The 18863-nt window shown below is 37.0% G+C and overlaps 1 protein-coding gene across 3 annotated transcripts in view; it reads right to left on the bottom strand.

The window, feature by feature from the left end:
* Positions 1–208: 208 nt before the first annotated feature.
* The window catches only part of HNRNPLL (heterogeneous nuclear ribonucleoprotein L like), a 28440-nt gene continuing 9785 nt past the window's right edge, over positions 209–18863 (bottom strand). For 2 of the 3 annotated variants that reach the window (XM_048935782.1, XM_048935783.1), the window contains exons 4-13: positions 15721–15806; positions 12819–12915; positions 12658–12730; positions 8786–8857; positions 7480–7697; positions 7169–7290; positions 6561–6762; positions 5591–5648; positions 5376–5474; positions 209–3841 (exon numbers count right to left, since the gene is read on the bottom strand). In XM_048935782.1, the coding sequence (XP_048791739.1) occupies positions 3786–3841; positions 5376–5474; positions 5591–5648; positions 6561–6762; positions 7169–7290; positions 7480–7697; positions 8786–8857; positions 12658–12730; positions 12819–12915; positions 15721–15806 (1083 nt within the window). In that variant the 3' untranslated portion in view covers positions 209–3785. Of the gene's footprint in view, positions 3842–5375; positions 5475–5590; positions 5724–6560; positions 6763–7168; positions 7291–7479; positions 7698–8785; positions 8858–12657; positions 12731–12818; positions 12916–15720; positions 15807–18863 lie in introns of those variants that run through there. The other variant, XM_048935784.1, reaches the window with a different exon arrangement.

Here is an 18863-nt window from a genome sequence, read left to right as displayed (position 1 = left end):
TATGACAGTACACCAGGGCTTGTTCATAGCATGAAATATGCAAACTGCTAAATGAAATTACTGCAAGCCAAATTTTAAAGCAGGACTAAGTTACCTTTGAAATTCCAGATCCATGGAGGGGAAGGCTCTGAACTTCAGCACAGCTGCATCTAGGTTAAAGTTAAAAATCAGAATGATATTTCCTGCTTTAAGAATTCTTCACATAAAGTGGAGCCCATAAACAGTTTTTATTTCTGTATGCCTTCTTGCATGCTATTTCTGGCCAAAGCCATACCAATGCAAACAAGATTATTTGTAATTTCACCTCTGTAATTGCCAAAAGAGAATAAACCAAGAGATTGGGTAGACATACAAAACTGGATTGTCCAAAAATACGGAAGTTTCTACATGTAAGAACATAACGTATTTTCAAAAGAAGATAAGAAAACCCAGAAGATACTTAAACAGATTCCAGGAGGAGAAAAATAAATTGAGAAAGTGCATTCATACTCTCAGACTTCAATGAACTACTTAAAAGAAGAGACTGAACATCTCCTGCTAAGTCATCAAAACATTTAAACACGTTCAAGCTCTGTTTACAAGAAAACACACAATAGGAAAAGGAGCAAGTTAAATTTAATTACAACAGAGGGTTTCAGCCAGTTACAAGCCAGCTTACCCCATACTATCCCTTACTCAAAGACAGACTTAGTGACAACATATTAAGTTTCATAATTCCTTTCATAAAGTAAAACACTCAAACATTTCCTGAACATTTTCTTTTAAATCTTTTCTTATATCACCTTAGCACTCCATCTTGCTGTGGTGGTATAGAAAAATCAAAAAGCAACTCATTTCAATTCCTCCTTACAAGGGGAAATAAGTTAAAACAAAAATATGAGTATGGTGAGAGAAGATGAACAAATCTCCCAGTATATCATTTACTTCCAATGAAAGGTTATTGATTAGAAAATATAACTTTTTTTTTTTAAAACATTGGAACAGACGTGAATATATTACAGTGTGAATGCAAGCTGCTTGCAAGCAGGAAACATGCATAGCATTGTTCACTATTTTGCATATATGGCTTATGCAAAAGGGACAGAAAAATTGCATTGAGAGACCTCAATACTTTAGTTTTGATCAACAAATACGGTAAGTGGGTGGCTGACGAATTACAAACTTCATTCCTGTTGGAGAAACTCTTTACTTGCTTCACTGCTTTGTCTCTATCCCAAATTATAGGTGAATACAGACCTTATTTCTGGAAGGAGGAGACCAACCTCATTCCTCCCTGAGAACAACCAGCCAGCCCTGGAGGGCCCGGAAATGACTTTTTTTTTTAAACAGCCAAATACCAACAAGGAATTTTTCACGTTCTCAACTTTTACATGAAGATTATTATTTGACGTAGAAAGAATGCTGAGCAGTTCCTTAGACTCTTGTCTTTTCTTCCCCATATGACAGGCTACTCATTTTGCAAAATAGGGACTTCCAGCTGATATCACCCAGAACTGGTATGTCTGCTGACTGATCTGAGCAGCCACAAGAAAAATACCATTCCCCTGAGCATCTTAGGCACTGAATGCTGGGATCCATGAAGGACATGGAAACATTAAAGTGCTTTTTTTTCTTTTTCTTTTTTTTTTCTTTTTTCTTTTTTTTTTTTTTTTAAAGAAACCTGAATGCTTTTAGGGTCACTTCCTACATCCCAAAGTGGACCAACAGATAACGTGCCATTTTCAATGCTCAAACATAAACAATTTGATTCTGAAACAAAGCAATGCAACTTACGACAAAAGAAACTGGTATTTGCAGAACATTCTGATGGAAGATAAATTAATGACAGAGAGACCTTTTACAGTTAAAAAACAATGCAGCACAGAACATTTCACTAGTACCCAGCAGTTGTGTTGGCAAGTAGCTGGACTTGGCACCCAGCCTTCCAGGCTAGAGCTCACTAAACGCTGTTTCTGAGGGGGAAACACTAAGGCAGAAAGAATGCTAGCAGTGCCCCTAAAATGCAAGCCAGTTTGCCATCTTCCATACAGCAAGGCAGTATTATTCCATACTCTAGACAGAAAGAGGCACTAAGCAGCCTCCATCTCCCAGTTCAAACGTGTTAAAAGCCTGCTTTGAATTCATGAAATATTTGTTATCTGAAAGATGAATAAAACGGAGGTAGGCAGGAGGAAAATCAATTATAGTTGATGAGAAAAGCCAAAGGACAGTTGACACATTTTTCCTGGTATAATTATGTGTATTTGTCTTCAAATTAAGAATGAGGAAATTCGAGTTGGTCTTTAAAAGCACGTGCAGTGCCCCCAGTCTGTAGACATAACAACGTGCTCTCAAGGGCAAGCACACCGCATTAATATGTCTTGTATGGATACAGATAAAACCAATAAAGATGGAATGAAGAACTTGCATGATAAAAGAAAACGTGATGAAACAATTTCTCTTTGATCTCTAAGAGCAAAACTAAAAGAGCACTAACTGCTGCAAATTCAGATGGGGGAGCAAACATGAGGCCTGCAACAACAGATCCCAGACTCCCTCCCTGGATTCCCATCCCTGAGGGTTGAGCCCAAATACAATGAAGCACCAGTTCTAGAGGAGAGAACAGAGGCTCCAAAGCGCTGGTGCAACACAAATCTTCCCCAAAGTGAAAGATCTCTCATCTCCTTAGTTTCACATCGCATGATAGAGTTGTATTACCTGAACCCTACCTACATCACCACAGTTCAAGTGAGAAGCTAGCCATTCTATTCACCCCATGTATCCTTTCATCATCATAATAGAAATAAGAGATATCAGACAAAAGAAAACATTGATATAAGCATCCAGTGTACATAAAATTAACAATCCAGGTATAAGAGTACCGTGGGCTTGCTTTTTGTTTTAACTTTTTTCCACCACCTTGGTTTCTATTGTGATCAATCTTCTGTTCTCAACTAGCCAACTTTTCTAAGTTTAATAAGTCATAATAACTATTGAAAAAGATATCAAGAAGATAATGTTAACACCAAAGATTTAAAGTTATGGAAAATGAGGATGAACACATTGATACAGGCTTGCAATTTTAATTTTAAAAAGGCCCCTATGGTGGGACTGGTTATAGATGTCATCATGCTAATGCAGACGGAAAATAGGTTTGTTTGTTTTTTAAAAACAACACTTTAAATAAGCATGAATTCACACCATACATATGTATATGTAATAATTTTCTGTTAGCTTTTTTTTTAAACTATAAATCAAGTAAGTCCATACTATTAAAAGTTCTGTATGTGCAACATTAACCTGATGAAAGCATTTTATAAATACAAGATTTTTAGAATTGCAACATACTTCACTACTTAACATACTGAAAAACAGATTCTACATTTAAAATTCTGATGTAACAGTTCTATCTGCCCACTACAACTGAAAAATACTTGCTAAGCTTTAACATCATTGAAAATGCAAATATATTTCCATTTTGGAAGAAAACAACTGACATTTTGAAGTCTGAAAGGTACACTGCCTTGTTTACGCTACTGGATTTTCTTTAGACATCTGCAGATACTACACCAACAAAATACAAACTTCGTAGTAAGCTTACAACATGTACTTCAGAGAGGCAAAAAGAAAAATCTGTTTTGTATTTAAGAATGAACATCCATTTATTATAAAACAAGATAAAAGATATTAGAATTAAGTTGAAACAAGGCAACGTTAGAGCAACCACTTTAGAGCTTTGTGAACGAAGTGTAGTTTCAAACTTGCAAATCAAGGTGAATGTAGCTCTTAACATGCAGTCCTCTTCTCTATAAATGTGATGAAGTAGAGAAGCAAAGCTTCAAGGTATAAGGGTTAGAGCCATCTGTCGGGAGACAACACAGAACATGCTCAGTAATGCGCCATGTGTATGGCTCTCCTGCTGATCGAGAAAATCATCTTGCTTGATGTGACATGTTTACCACTTCAGAAGGTGAAATGCTCCCCCCATGCCCCTGATGGCCCACAGACACCAGATGACCAGTAATGAAGTGTTCTTTACAGTCTATCAGCATTTTTCAGATGGGAGAGATGGAAAAGCAATGCGATGGATCTGATCACAAAGGAATGCAGACAGCATTCTAAAGCGTTCTGAACACAACGAAGACTTTACCGTTATTGCTGTCTGTTTCCCACCTGAACTATTTACAAGAGTAGTATCCAACAGAACTTCCAAAGCAAAATGCATAGATATTTAAGGATATACAGGATAAGGAGATACAGAATGTAGTATTTCCATCAGAAGCAGTGTGACACTAGAGACTGTTTATGCATGTATGATGAATAAGGAAAAGCACGAAGCCCAGCTCCCCCTTCAGGACTCTCGAGAAAGCCAAACAAAAAACAACGTCCCTTTACATGGAAAGGCTGCTCATGGCAGCAGCACATAATTGGGTGTTCTCAGGCGATGGAAGACGCATCCTCCTGGCTCAGCCAACCTCAGACAACCTTATTACATTAAGTCTTAACCAAAAGTTCTTGTTTGAGATGGTGGGTGAAGAGTGGAGTGGATAGGAAAGATTGTCAGGCAGAGACAAATTCTTAATAGATTGAAGAAGGTAGCTTAAAATAATGTTAGGCACTGAGCTAGATTCAAAGATGTCTGTAAATACTTGGAATAATTCCATTTACTCCAGTAAACTGACTGAATTGTCCAACACAGATCTGGTCCACTGTGCAACAGTTTAACAGGTGAATTTCATCTCTGTCCTTACTAGTTTGGTGTTAAAATCAGCTTGACATCAAAATTTCTGGTTTGAAAAAGAACTTACTACAAGAGCAGTTAATTCAGAGCAGTAAGCTGTGCAACCTAAAGAATCTTCTATCCAAGGGCACTGCGCATTTCTCTGCATTTACTGAGGAACATGACAAAGGCTTCAGTAAGACACTGTACATTAGATTTGATTTTAACGATAGTGGATTGTAAGCAATACCTTTCCTGCCTTCCTTTTTGCATCCTAGACCGTTGTTCTTTTGTTTGTTGGCTTTTTTTGTTGTTTTTTTTGCTGTTAGTGGTTTTTTGTTTAGTTTTTTTAAACTTTCTATAACTTCAGAGCTGCAGAGCATATTTTGAGCTCTACAGGTTGATTCCAAAGCTAGGAAGAAAGAGTGCCGTTTAAATAAAATGCAATGGAACCTAAACTGCAGATCATTATATACACAACAGAAGATAAATGAGCATATATATTCATACATATACAGAATATATACCTATAATGAAGAGGATGCAATTTTTAGATGCAGACTAAGCTGCTGAAACTTTTTTTTTCTTTTTTTTTTTTTAAACAAAGGCAATATCAACATGAAAAAAAAAAACAAGAAACAAAATGATAGCAGTAAGATCAGTAAAACTAACTTACTTGGGACTCTTATCTGGTAGTGATTAAGTACAGTGAGAGCTTCCACAGCATCTGTCTTACATTCCCATTCCAGCAGGCCAGAGAGTGTTTTGGCAGAGGCTTTCAAAATAAGAAGCAAAAGAGGGGAGAAAGATCAATAATGTCTTTGGGCAAGCGCACGCTCTTATAAAAACTGGACTTCAGATAACCCCTCAAATAGGTCAAACGTGACTTACGTTTTGGATCAAACACTTTGTATTTAATAAAGCTGAGAACTTCATGATCCTCACATAGCTGTCACAAAAATAAAATAAGATGTAAAACCTCAGCAAAAATGCACATAAATACATTAGCAAAAATCCCAAGTTCCTGGAAGAGACACAGAAAGGAAAATACTGAGTCTTTAAAAGAGCTTCCAAGATTTTACAGCAAATAATAATTTTTAAGCATGTTGGGGAACTCTTTAGAATACCATCCTATAGTCTGCAAAACAAGGCTCTTTATTTGTGCTTTCCCAAATATTTTATAGGCACAATAATTGCTAGAATGCAAACATCACCATTTCCTCAAGCAATTCATATCTGAAAAACAAATTATTCTTCTTGACATTCCTACTTCAACACAGTATCTCAGAAGCTGCACAAATAAGCACACAACTCTCAAACCAGAATTAACTTTCAAGATTCAGCTCAAATTCAAAAAAATAAAGTCTCACTGAACTGAAAACCAACTGCCTCTGTATCTGCTATTGAATGTTTTAAGCATCCAGTTCTCATTTAGTACCCAACCATGCAAAACATCCCATGTGCATGTTTCTCTCCATTCCAAAACGTCTTATCAGTCATCAGAATAACCATCTCAAGTCAGTACATCTTTCGTTGGCTGTACTCTTGGTTTTTCCTGTATTTGGCTTTAAGATTTTTTCCCCGCTTCCACAAAAATCTCATTAAGATTCTCAACTTTACTTCCAACATCTTGTTTCTCATTAAAAAAAAAGAGAGAATAATAAAAAAAAAAAAAAAAAAAAAAAGCACAAATACAGCAGCTTCTATAGAGAGGCTCCAAAGCTATTTTAAGAATTATTTTCCAGCTGCTGTACCAAAACTATCCCAGTTATTTCATTTTAAAAGTAGCATACTATACAATACTATACAGTTAGGATAAGGCCCCAAAGCACTACATGCCACAGTGATTTCAACTGCCTACCTTCACAAATGTTTCTTCAGTTACACACAGGGGAACATTATAATAATGCAGAACACAAGAGGGTGGTTGGATGATGTTCTTAGATGCTTGGCCAGCACTGGTGAACCGATTATTCTTACTCATTGCAAAATCCTTATAGCTACTCGTGCCATCCTCCAGCTCAAATATCTGGCTTGGAACTACTGAATGCTGCTTAGAAACACTGGGATTTAAGGATATGTCATGAAAATTTTTTAAACAATCAAAACTTGCAAACTTTGCACACAGATTATTCATGTAAGTAAATAAAAGCTGACATTTCTTTAGAACAATTTCAAAGAGGAACAAGACAAGTTAGATTTGACACCTTCCTAAAAAGACTGTAGAAAGGGTGGATAAAACATCTTAGTGAATACAGCTTTCTAACAGCCTAGGTTATAGGATATAGGTGTTATAATTTTGAACTGATATTGACAGCTGTCACATTCACAAAAATATTTTGGTGAAAAATAATAGTTGTAAACTGGAAATCATAAATCTAACACTGATGAAAAGACTGGACAGCCTGTCTTTGCAACTTCATTACATTTCCTTATTAGCTGACCATTAATCACATAGAACATATTTACCACACGTTAAGTCTCTTTCCGAATAACTTGACATTGTTGAGATGTGTGACAGCTCTTTCTACAGCATATTCATCACCCATTTCAACCAGTGCTGTGCCTGGAATAGTCTTCATAAATTTCACCTAAGATAAGATAGATGAAGAAAAAAAATGACACTGCAACAAGCAGCCCAAAATAAGAATTTCAAACGTTGTCAGGAGCGCCCATCCCAACTAGACTTTATTTCATTTTTGTTTGCTTGTTTTGAAAAACAACAACAACAAAATACCCAACTGCAGTAGATTCAGAGTTTCTCACAGATGATGCCTTACCTTCTCAATGTTTCCATACAAGCAGAAAAGGTTGAAGACCCTTGAACAGTTCATCTTTAGCTGATGCAACCCACTAACCATGACAACTGATCCAGAAGGATTTCCACCATGCATGTATGAGGATGATGCCTGGGGCAACGGATAAGCAACAAGTTCGGGAGTGTCCCGAGATCCCATTCGGTAACGACTTGGTAATGGCAACAAAGGACCATGTGAACCTATGGAAATGAAAGATTGTATTCATTAAAATGGGGGGAAAAAGGACTACAGGAGTTTTAAAACATACCTAATTACCTTCAGCAATATTGTCATTTCTACTGATCATGGTTTGTGGCAAAAAATAATAAAAATTCTTTATTTTCTAAAAAAATCACTACAAGGTAAGGAAAGTAAAAAAGGAGTGAATTTTTAGCCAGTGGTCAGGAGAGAAGGAGGATGATACAGCTATTTTTCCAGAGATATGACAAAGTCAGGAAACTGGCTTTCTACAGGCAACTTTTGGAAGAAACAGGAATGCTTAAAGCACAGCATTAATGCAAAACAAAGCTGTCCTATTTTCCACTACAGGTAAAGTGACAGGTTTCACTGAAATACTTTCTCTTAGTGATAGGCATTAATTTTTGTTTACAGAAAACATCAGTATTACTGAGGAGAGGATCCCTGACCCTCTGAGAAAACAAATATTGTGAAATTCGCAGAGTATAAAACGTGCTTTTTGCTTTATTTTCCCACAGTAAAACACAGTAACGAGGGAAAGAGCAGTATGGCAGGCCTTCATCTACAGTTAGCCCTGGTAACAACAGCACCACTTTACAGCACTAATTCCAAAATATCGTTCTTAGCAAATCACACTGCTGTACCTTTTCAGAATTAGCTAAATTAGAAGAAACACAAAGCCCACAATTCACAGCTTTGCAGGCAAAAACATCAAAGGGCTCTGGGTTGCATCAAACCATTGATCAAACTCTGCTGCCATTTTCTGTAAGAAAAGAGCTTCGCCAGTAATTACGTTATTCTCTGTTTACTGCTATGGTGACAGCAAGTAAAAGAAAGCATTCTTCAAAGGAATACATTCGCAGAGCTGGATGCTCTCCATAAAAAGAAGAGTTATGGCAAAAAAAAAAAAAAAAAGCACTACGTATTTCAATCCATCACCATCACTTTTTGTACAGGGACTGACGGCATCACGTGCACAGATCAGTGAACTACTCACAGTTCAGAGGTCCAGTTATACATTGACTGAATATTTGGCATTCCACACAGCACATACAGAAATCAAAACCATCTGTCAACCTATTGGACTTACCATAACTATCATGTCTAAATGACGATGGGTGCTCTCCCAGAATAGCTTGTCTCTGGCGTCCCTTCCCTCTGTCTAACATATGGGAAGGGAAAAAATATAATTCAGTATGGACAAGTATGCACTTGATTTCTCCAGTTAAGACACAAAGCTTCTAGTTAAGAAGCAAAAATGCAATCTGAGTCCTTGTTAATTTTATCAACAATTTCTCATTGGTTATATATCTAAAACCACAAGCTGTAGCCCTGGGATACCAAAATCTAAAGACTGTCATTTGTATAACAAATTCCACTTAAGTTGATTGGCCGTAATGGCCAATGAGGAGATGTAGACATTTAAAGTCTAAGGAAATACCCAACAACTTTCCTAAACAGACACCACACATTAGTATAGAAAACACCATACAGCAGGATTTACCTATGCATCTCTTAAAACAAATTTGAAATGCAGTACTTTTGAAAGACAGTACCTGAATCATAATATTAGCTTCAACAGCAACACATTTTCAAAGTGGGCTTCTTTCAAGAAGTTTCAGCATAAGCCAACAACAACCTGTATTACATGGTTTCATAATCAGTAAACAGAGAGCATTACATTTGTGTACATATAAACTTACAGAACACCTACTGATTTAAGGGCGTGCTGAAAGGATTGTACATAATTGCATTATCAGCAGCTCGTAACAGGTTGACTGAAGAGAAACATCACTGAATAATGCACTTAGCAAAAGGTCAATCCTTTAAGAAGGCCAAGTTCTCTGTGTTATAAAGTTAAGCAAAGGGTCTACATTACTGGAAGAAAGCAGTGCAGTACAGTCAAAACTGTATTTTCTAATCAGTTGCACCTTCCATGGCAAAGAAAAATCTAAACTTGCAGATTTCATTGCGGTAAGTAAAAATTGATGTCTCACATTTAGAAAAAATAATGAGTTCTCACACTGCTACACTGAAAAGATGGGGCAAGATATTTTTCAGTTTAGTATAGATCCAAAGAAAATTTAAATGTGACTGCTGAAAATGGCAATTCAGCCCATTGCAGCTACAGGTTATTTCCCTGACAAAAGAGAACTACTCATGATAGACAGCACAACAGTGGGAAATGAAAACAGGTGCCGTTTCTGCTCAGGAATTTGAGAACAGGTTTCAAGTCAGGCGTTTACTTCGGAAATAAAGACTAGAGACAGAAAAGTGCTGACTGCCTTCAACTGCATAGAATGATGATTATTTTTGCATGGTTTTCTTTTTCCTTTCCTTTTTCAGGTAACAGCTCTGAATCTCTTAGCTCTGGTAAGTAATTACACGAGCATGTAGAATATTTTGAACATTTAACCTATACGCAGGAATTATCTTTCAAAAACTGAATTTTATCATTTAAGTCTTAAGGAGTCAAATCAATTGAAAGAGTGCACAAAAAGATAGTAGCTTTCAAGTAATTCCAGGATAGCATAGTTTGACAAATATTTCCTCCTGGTGAACAGTCCTTTACCCTCTCCTGTCCACAGCACTTGTTCCTTCCTTTAACTAACTTAATTGTGCCAGAAGAAATATTTTGTGCAAACAGGCAACAAAAATGAGAACTGATCTGGGCTAAAATTACTTCTGAACAAAAACATTCTTTATAATCTAGGGGTGTTTGTTTTTGCTTTTTAAATCAGCTCGTTGAGTTGCTGAGTAACCCGGTATTACTGCCAAAAGAAATGTTCCAAACTAGTTTGAACGATCTGGCTAAGAGCCAGTAGAATGCTAAAAGACAGGTAGGCGTTGGTTGAAGAAATGCTCAAGGGAAGTAAGTGATTTGTTGCCACGGATATAATAGTTCTTCAAAAAAATAATTAGCTAAATGCATTTCTGTGTCCTCGGATCAGTGGGAGGAATTAAATTCTGAAAGGCTTATTATTAGCAGCGTCTGTCCTCAAAATGAAATCCCCCCAGGGCTAAAATCTTTGCTGGAGTCGGACCCCTACAGTTTCAGTCAGATTAAGTTCAAAAGCCAAACGCTGTTGTGGGAGCGCATAGAAGCACACACAGCAGAACTCTCTCAAAACAAGTCCTGGATTACTTCATGGACATAATCTAGCTGTCTTACTTTCCTTTCAGTCTTCGTTCAAAAATTCATATTCTCATTTTCTAGACAAGTGGATGTGGACTGTGGTAAATGAAAACTCATGCTCCACAGTACAAATCCAATCATTTTCCTTTTAAGTGCAGTAGAGCGATGTAGAGATAGGCACTCAGAGTAACAAAAAAGGAAAAGCAAAAGAGTAAAGTATGAGTTTTTCAGAAAGAGCAAGTCGTATCTACCTTAATGTTTTCATTTTCCACTGTTTTTTGCTTGGGAAACAATTCATGCATATCTGCAGACCAATTAAGCAATGTAATTAGGGGCAGCATGTTACAAGTTACTCTCCAATCACTGCAATGATTGGAAGATCAGAGGGTCAAATTAATCCATCAGAATTTTCATATGCAGTCCTTTTTCTTTCTTGCCCTCAAGTTTCTTGACTTCGAGAAGTTGCTTTTTTGAAGTCAGGAATTTGAGAAAAAAATTAAATCCTCATAAAAATAGTCATAAACTATAAGCTGCAACCAATACTGTAGCTCCCTTGTTAACTTTTTACAAGAACTTCATTCTGAAAATTCAAGCCCTATGTTTTTAGTTGTACAACAGTTTTACAAACCAGGTGTCTTGCAGAATTACTTTGAAAGTGCATGTCACTTGAGATGGCCAAAGCCCAGGCTCTCATATAGCCTTTGGAAAGTACTCTGACTTGGACATCTCTTCGCTTTTCTAACTTTACATTGCACGCATTATTGTACATAAGTTACTGAATACTGCACTCAATTATTACACATTATTATTGCTTTAAGTGAATGAACACTGTACAGGAGTCAGGCTACACAGTAGTTTGTCTTTACAAAAATAGTCATAATTTCCCACTGACAGGAGTCAAGCTTTGGAGACTGTTACAGCTGAATACTGAAGAGACAGTATGTCTGTATCAATTATGAATCTCCCTGTTTTAATACTTAAATATAGCTGAGGGGATCTATCTGATATTGCACTACTCAGTTCCAACTATCTAAAGATCAGGATGAAATTTCTCTACTACTAGACAATATTTACATCGTTAAGACTGAATGCAACTCTCACATACAGCAAGTAATAAAAAGATTACAACGTCAATGATATCAACAAAAGAGGTTCTTAATTTTGGAGGGTCTCAATTTTTCAGTTTTAACTTTAAGGGAAATATGACCAGCATACATACAAACTTGAACAGAATGGGTACAGTCTATCGTGTTATTCATCCCATACAAATCTGAAGTACTGAAAGTGTCCTCCTTTTAAAAACTTGTGGTAGTGGTGCATGCAGTATGCAGACAAGGTGAATTGCAAGTCTGAGGTTTTTCAGAGGGTTTGGTGTTTTGTTTTGGTTTTGCTGATGCCGATGTGGTGCATGAAGAAGTGTAGAGTCAGCCTGCTGAAGTCCTCTATCCTTCTTAATGCCTCGTCCAACATAGGGGAAAAGAGTCCTTTCGAAGGAGAAGCAGTGTGCAAGTTTGTAGTTTGTAAGGAATAGTCTGTATCAGGTTTCCTCTCCTCCAAAGAGAGAGAGCTGCTTGGAGAAATGCAAGTCCTTGAGAACTGCGAAGGTGCTTGCAGGTGTGGGCTCCTTGTTGAACTAAGTGGCTCAAGCACACGGCAGTAGGGGGCACTAGGGCTCAGGGTTAATTTCCTGGGTTACAGGTTGGCTTGTGAACACAGCAGCAGCTCTGGCTTGCTTTGAAATGACTATTGAGATACGGCCTGACCACGTATAAAGGATTGTCATTAGTACAGTCATACATCTACAGCAATAACATAGGAAAACCTACCTCGTCGGCCCAGATACGGCTTAGTGTAGTCCCAACTATCGTTGTCGTTTCTAATGACATTAAGTCGAGTGGGCTGTTCAAATAAAGTAAAAGTGAAAAACGTTAAGCATGGTGTATACATGTTTTGCCACTAAAGGTAAGAGAGAAGGTCCATGCATTACCCTTGCATATTCAATTTTTAGTGTACAGCATCCTGCATAGATATCTGCTCCATTGAGTGCTGCCTTCGCCTTCTGGGCACAAAAAACTGATTCAAACGTGCACATGTTAAGGATTTTTCCCAAGGTGTCTCATCCATGTCCCTTTCTTCTGAAATACCTTTATTTTTTTTAGACTGCAAGCATCTCGCTATGTCTGAATCCTACAAGAACTCTGAACAGACTTCAAAGTAAAGTTACTAACAACTACTATAGGTTTACCTGTGTTAAGCACCTACTTCTATTGTGCAAACAGCACATAATGTGAGCACTTATAAACAAATTCTTCTCTAAAGATTCATTTTGACAGGAATATTCTGATGGATTTAGTAAATTTAAGCAGAGGATATAGAAGCTGTCAACAAACCTAGAGAATATTTGGATCAAAATCAAAATGGAAAGGTCAAGCTGCATCATTGGGAAAGAGATGGGAGCTAGTGGGTGGGAAGGCATGACTTAGAACAATGCATCCCTTCTAATAGCTAGCATGAGCTACACAAGTGCGGGTAGGGAGTCTCATTAACTCAGCAGTTACTCTCCAGTGAAAAGAACTAAGAAAGAGCACATCCTTTAGCTGAAGAAAGCCACAGAACCAAAAGGGATGCTTTGAATGAACCAATCTGCATCAAGAATACAGCAAGGAGATTGCTTTAAATCCATTGCTCAATGCAGATGCATGCACCAAGCTGCAACAAACAGGCTATTTCATATCCTCTACGTAATCCAAAGATTGGTTCTATTACCAGGAGAAAAAACCATTCGAGCCTTGGCTCATGGCAATACATGATCTCATACAAAGTTGGTAACATACTGCATCAGACAGCTCGAACCCTGTAATAAACCAGGTATTTTGTGCCATCATTCGATATAGTTACATGAAACCTTGGAAGTATATGTTTATTATATTTAAAACAATATTGTGTTTTACCATATCCATGCAACCCAACTTCCTCCACTGTAATACTGGTTCACAGCAGAATTTTTTAACTGACTTGAGACTGCCAAAGATTACCAAAGATTAGAGCAAGAAAAGTTAAGCTTCTCACACCTCTAGGAAGTTGTCAGAGGCTGGCTAGAACTGTAGGAGCACATCTTCAGGAGTGATGTGTAATGCAACTATGGGAACTGCTCCGAAAGTAATGCCTCTGGTTTTATTATGTTTGCCCACAACATCAGAGGTGGATGGTGGTATTGTGGCAGTAGATATTGAACCTTACCACCCATATTCCATTAAATTTTGTTGCAGTGCAACAGATGGCAGCAGAGCAGCAATCAGACAGAACAGCATCTGATGAGGAAGTGCATAAGGAGCAAAGGGACTCAAGTGAATTCCTCCATATAGAGAAACTTGCACCACTGACATTCATCAGTGCTTGCTGAACGTTTACAAAGACCAAACAGTGGATATGAGCACAGAGCGCAATAGGTGGTGCACTTCAGCAGCAGCACCTGATGACAGTGGGTCACCTCCACTGGTGCAGATTTTTACAAGCATGTCTGCAAGTTCTTGTTCTTCGCTGGCAAAAACATACAGCTAATGGTGGTGACTAAGAACAGTCTTCCATAATTGAGAAATTGCTCTATCAAATAGTGTCGCTGTGCTCTTTATATCTGTTGTCATTTCCAGGGCAATAAATAGGAGGAATTACTTTTGGAGCAACCTACATAGCGGTGAAATTTGAGTAAATTTTGGAAACTTTCAGACAAGTCTTCTTGTGAAGCTTCTCCCAGCAACTGTTCACTTATACTGATGCAATACTTTGCTTACATTTATAAGCTTTCTTTTAATTGCTGGTTGTATGGTGGGTTTTTGTCTGCTTTTTAAATAAAAGCCACATTGTATAATTTAATTCAAAGGACAGAAACATGGCAGTTTCAGAGCACGTGCAGGGTCCTCCCCACAATTACCCTAATCTTTCATATGACACAGAATAATCCCTGACTATACAAACATATAATTTAAACAATGCTGTTTGCCACAACTTACTATGCTACCACAGGAACTGCGTGCATCTGTTAAGATGCACAGTTTAAGTCAGATAAACAGCAGTTAGCTTGCTTTAATGGACTCTGAGGCAACTCTTTTTGCCTGGCAAATCAGCAGCACAGCCACTAGTTAAATCATTGACATGTTACAGACATAATCCACTCATGAAGCCTGTCACATGGATAGTATGCAAAAATCACAAGAGCACTTGAGATTTCAGAACAATTTTCTTTGAATGCCATCTTCATAAATGGAAGGTAATCATTTCTAGGAATAGGTCTATTCGAGTTTTATGAACTAAGGCTTAATCAAATCAGACTTTGGACTCCACAAACAACAGTAACACATTAACAATACTCGTATAATGTACAACTTAATGCTACAAATACAATAAACAGAAGGATAACAGAGCAGGGTATTTCCTCCATGAGGCCTCAGTTGGTCTCACATTTTATTAAAGTCAGAACAAAAAGTCAAACAGTATATGAGAACTATTATAGAAGAGTTTGAAGAAGTTAAACCGCACCTCTGCAATCCCTTACCAGTTTCTTGAGTGTCCATACAGCTAGAAATCACATTTTTTTGCCCAGTGTATTGCCAAATTCAAGGCATATTTTATGCCAAGAATTATTAGCCTTAAGGTCACTTATAAACATGGTTATCAAGATCACTGTTGACAGCATCACTTCCCTCCAAAGATTACATGTATAAGTGATATTTTCCCTTAAAACATCTAAAATTTATATCCAAAAACACTGTAATTTCTGAGAGATTTTTGGTCTCAAAATTAAATGGTATTTTTCTGACATTCTGAAATCCGATCTGGAGTTGAAAACCTACAGGAAAAAAAAAAAAAAAATCACAGTCTAAAAAGGATATTCAACCATAGCTTGTATTCCATTCCTCTTGAATATAACAATGCGCTGAACTTTGCCAACAGGGTTGCACACAGTATACAAGACATCCTAAGAAAGAAGAAAAAACTGCTTTAACTGGAGCAAAAATTCAAACAACTTAGTTTTACATCATCTTCTATTAGCTTTTAAATGCTTGTTAACTTTTAAGTTACAATTTTGTCTATACAATTTTCACCAGCATTTCACTATTGCAAAGAACCAATAAAATTCAAGACCAGTCTCACTGCAGCATGGGAATGAAATACCAAGGGAAATCTTGCCTTATTCTCAAAGTATCGTAATATTGGCTTGGTCTGATGCACAGCACCTCAAACTACTGCCCATTACACAGAATTCAGACATAATGGTGCCAGAAACTAGGCTGAAGCTTGAATTTAACGAAGAAAAATGCATTTATTTGATATGGTGACTGTACATCCCACTTAGAAATCCAAAGAACAGGTCTTGAGAATCTGAACAAACAGGAATCGTGATTCTTTAAACAATATACCTGTTAGACAACGTTCAAACAGTTGAGAGTAAACCTAAGGTTTACTAGACAGCCAGTTGGTAGTTAATGCTAGCACACAGTGGCACAGACACCTCAGTGGAACACTATCACCATCTGTTTTTCTCCTTCCTTTCTGTATATCCAAACCAAATAATTCCAAAACAGTCATTCCAAGAATTTAGTGCACATCCTCAGGGTACTTATTATCTTCAGTAGAACAGTATAAAAGTTAAGAGGCAAAGCAAGAAGCTATGCTGGATTTCTTAAAACAAAGCACACAAATGAAAGAAAAAAAAAAACAAAAAACAGAAAGGATGCCTTCTTTCTGGTACAGCTGCAGTGGTGCAACTCTTGGTGTATATCAAGCACCATAACCCTTAATACATGTGTGTACTACCACCAAAAAGAGAATTCAGTGCACTCAGGGGCTTACACCAGGCACTCCTGTGAGTGTTTTACATAGTTAAATGAAGCAAGCAGTGGAGATTGTCAACCCAAAGTTTTTCAGAAGATGAACACACATTTTTAGAAGAGATTAAAACAGCCTTAAAAAAAATTTAGTAGACTACGCCATAGGCACATTTTGTAGGTATACTAAATAGCACATATTTTTATCCTTCAACTCTTCTGGATTGAAAGAGAAGTGTCATGTTGACTTCCCAGCTTCAGATGACATCAGTTTTAGGGCATACGGCTTTCTTTCACAATTCATCATCCAAATAATTTCCTATTATCATTAGAACTATTCCTAAAGTTCTTTCAATATTCAAGCTCTACTCAAAACATCATTAGTGCAGTCAGTCAACAGGCACACACACAGCTTTAAATTCATTTTGTTTTTTAAAATTAATTCACCTACTTCAGATTACCAAATTAACCATATGACTTAACACTAACATTACCTGTACATTAGAATACCTAAGAGTTGTAGCAACCTAATATCAAAATGAAATTGATAGTCGTTTAAAACATTGCAGCTACCACAGCAAACCTCTCTCATAGGGTTGGATCCAGATGATCTTTAAGGTCCCTTCCAACCCAAACCATTCTAGGACTACACAATTGCTCTTCCCAGTTGCTACAGACTCAATTAATTGGTCTGTACTATCTTTGATGAGCTCTGGTGCTTTTTAAGTAGTTTTGGAAATATGTTGTCTTCTAGTACTCATCAGTATACACTAGACAGTGAAGGGCCAGCAGAAAGGAAAAGAAGGGGGGTTTTGGTTTTGCTTTCCAAGATGCTGCTATGCCAGAGGTTTCACGTTCAGAATTTTCAAATACTCCTAGCCAAGAATGGTGCTTCTGTTTATTCAAGCATCTGCATTCATCTCAGTTGCTTTTGCAATCTAAGTTGAAAATGCTTTAATGAAACAGTTTCCAAAAATCTGTATTACATTTACATGCAAAGAACTATTCAGCTCAGTCAATTAATTGGTTCACACAGATCAAGGCAGGTCTATTTTTAAACCTGATTATAAAGTCATACGTTGCCATGCTTTTCTATAAAGAAAACATTGAGAAGAAAGCACATTCATCATCCACAAATGAATCAGTAGGCAAAAACCTATCTACATTCACAACACAACAAAGCAGAAAGCATGATATGGAACCAATTGTTTGTGATTAAGTAATTGCAGAATTGTTAAGCTTCACTCAATTTGGTAACATAATATACGGTCATAAAACAGAATTTAATACTGAAGTTACATGGTTCCACACAAGCCAGATGCTTGGACTGATCTCTACTATCCAATATCTGCATGTAGATTAAGTAACTTATGTATATGCCACAGTTTAACAAGTCTGCCTTAAGGAGACATGCCTCCCCTTCTCCCCCAAAATATTCCTGTGTAATTTAACATAGGCTGTAAGTCTTTATGAAAAAATATAAGCAGACATTCAATGGAAAAGATATTCTGTGTTCTTAATTACAGTATTGTTAAACAAAAAATGAACTGTATATAAATAGTATGACCAGAGATACTGAAAATAAAATGCATCAGCCCAAATAAAAAGCGAGGAAGATTCCACCAAACTGGAGCTGATCATCAACAGATCAAGGTTTCAGCTTTCTGCAAAGAAAATACTTAAGAATGAATGGCTGCAATAAAATAACCCTTTCTTACTGGAAAAAATGACTTGCTATTTAAACATACCCCCCCTCAGGGCCTAAAAGATAACAACATTCCTGATGTTATGGCAACATATTCGGAAATATTTTTCAAGTATGTAGCAACATTACAAAATCTTGACCACTGAAGTTTTTAAATGTATTGCAAAATATCTGCACAACAGGACTGAGTCATCTTAAAAACAATAGGAAAAAAACTAACAAACATTTTTTTCCAGAACCTGAATGATACTTATGTGAAGATGATATAAAGATTTGGTAGATGACTAATTCTTGACTCAAGATTAACAGTATAGAATTTAAACAAGTATATAGGTTGCTCCAAAAGTAATCCCTCCTATTTACTGAAACAGATACGACAACAGATAAGAAGAATAGAGTAACACTAGTTGATAGAGCAAGTTCTCAGCTACAAAACACTATTTTTCAACACAGTCACCATTAGCTGTGCATTTATGCAGTGGTGAATAAGAGCTTCACTCAG

Source organism: Lagopus muta, chromosome 2 (genome assembly GCF_023343835.1).
Source record: "Lagopus muta isolate bLagMut1 chromosome 2, bLagMut1 primary, whole genome shotgun sequence".
Classification (NCBI taxonomy): domain Eukaryota; kingdom Metazoa; phylum Chordata; class Aves; order Galliformes; family Phasianidae; genus Lagopus; species Lagopus muta.
Note: the sequence above shows the minus strand (reverse complement) of the source record. Positions and strands in the feature narration are given on the sequence as shown.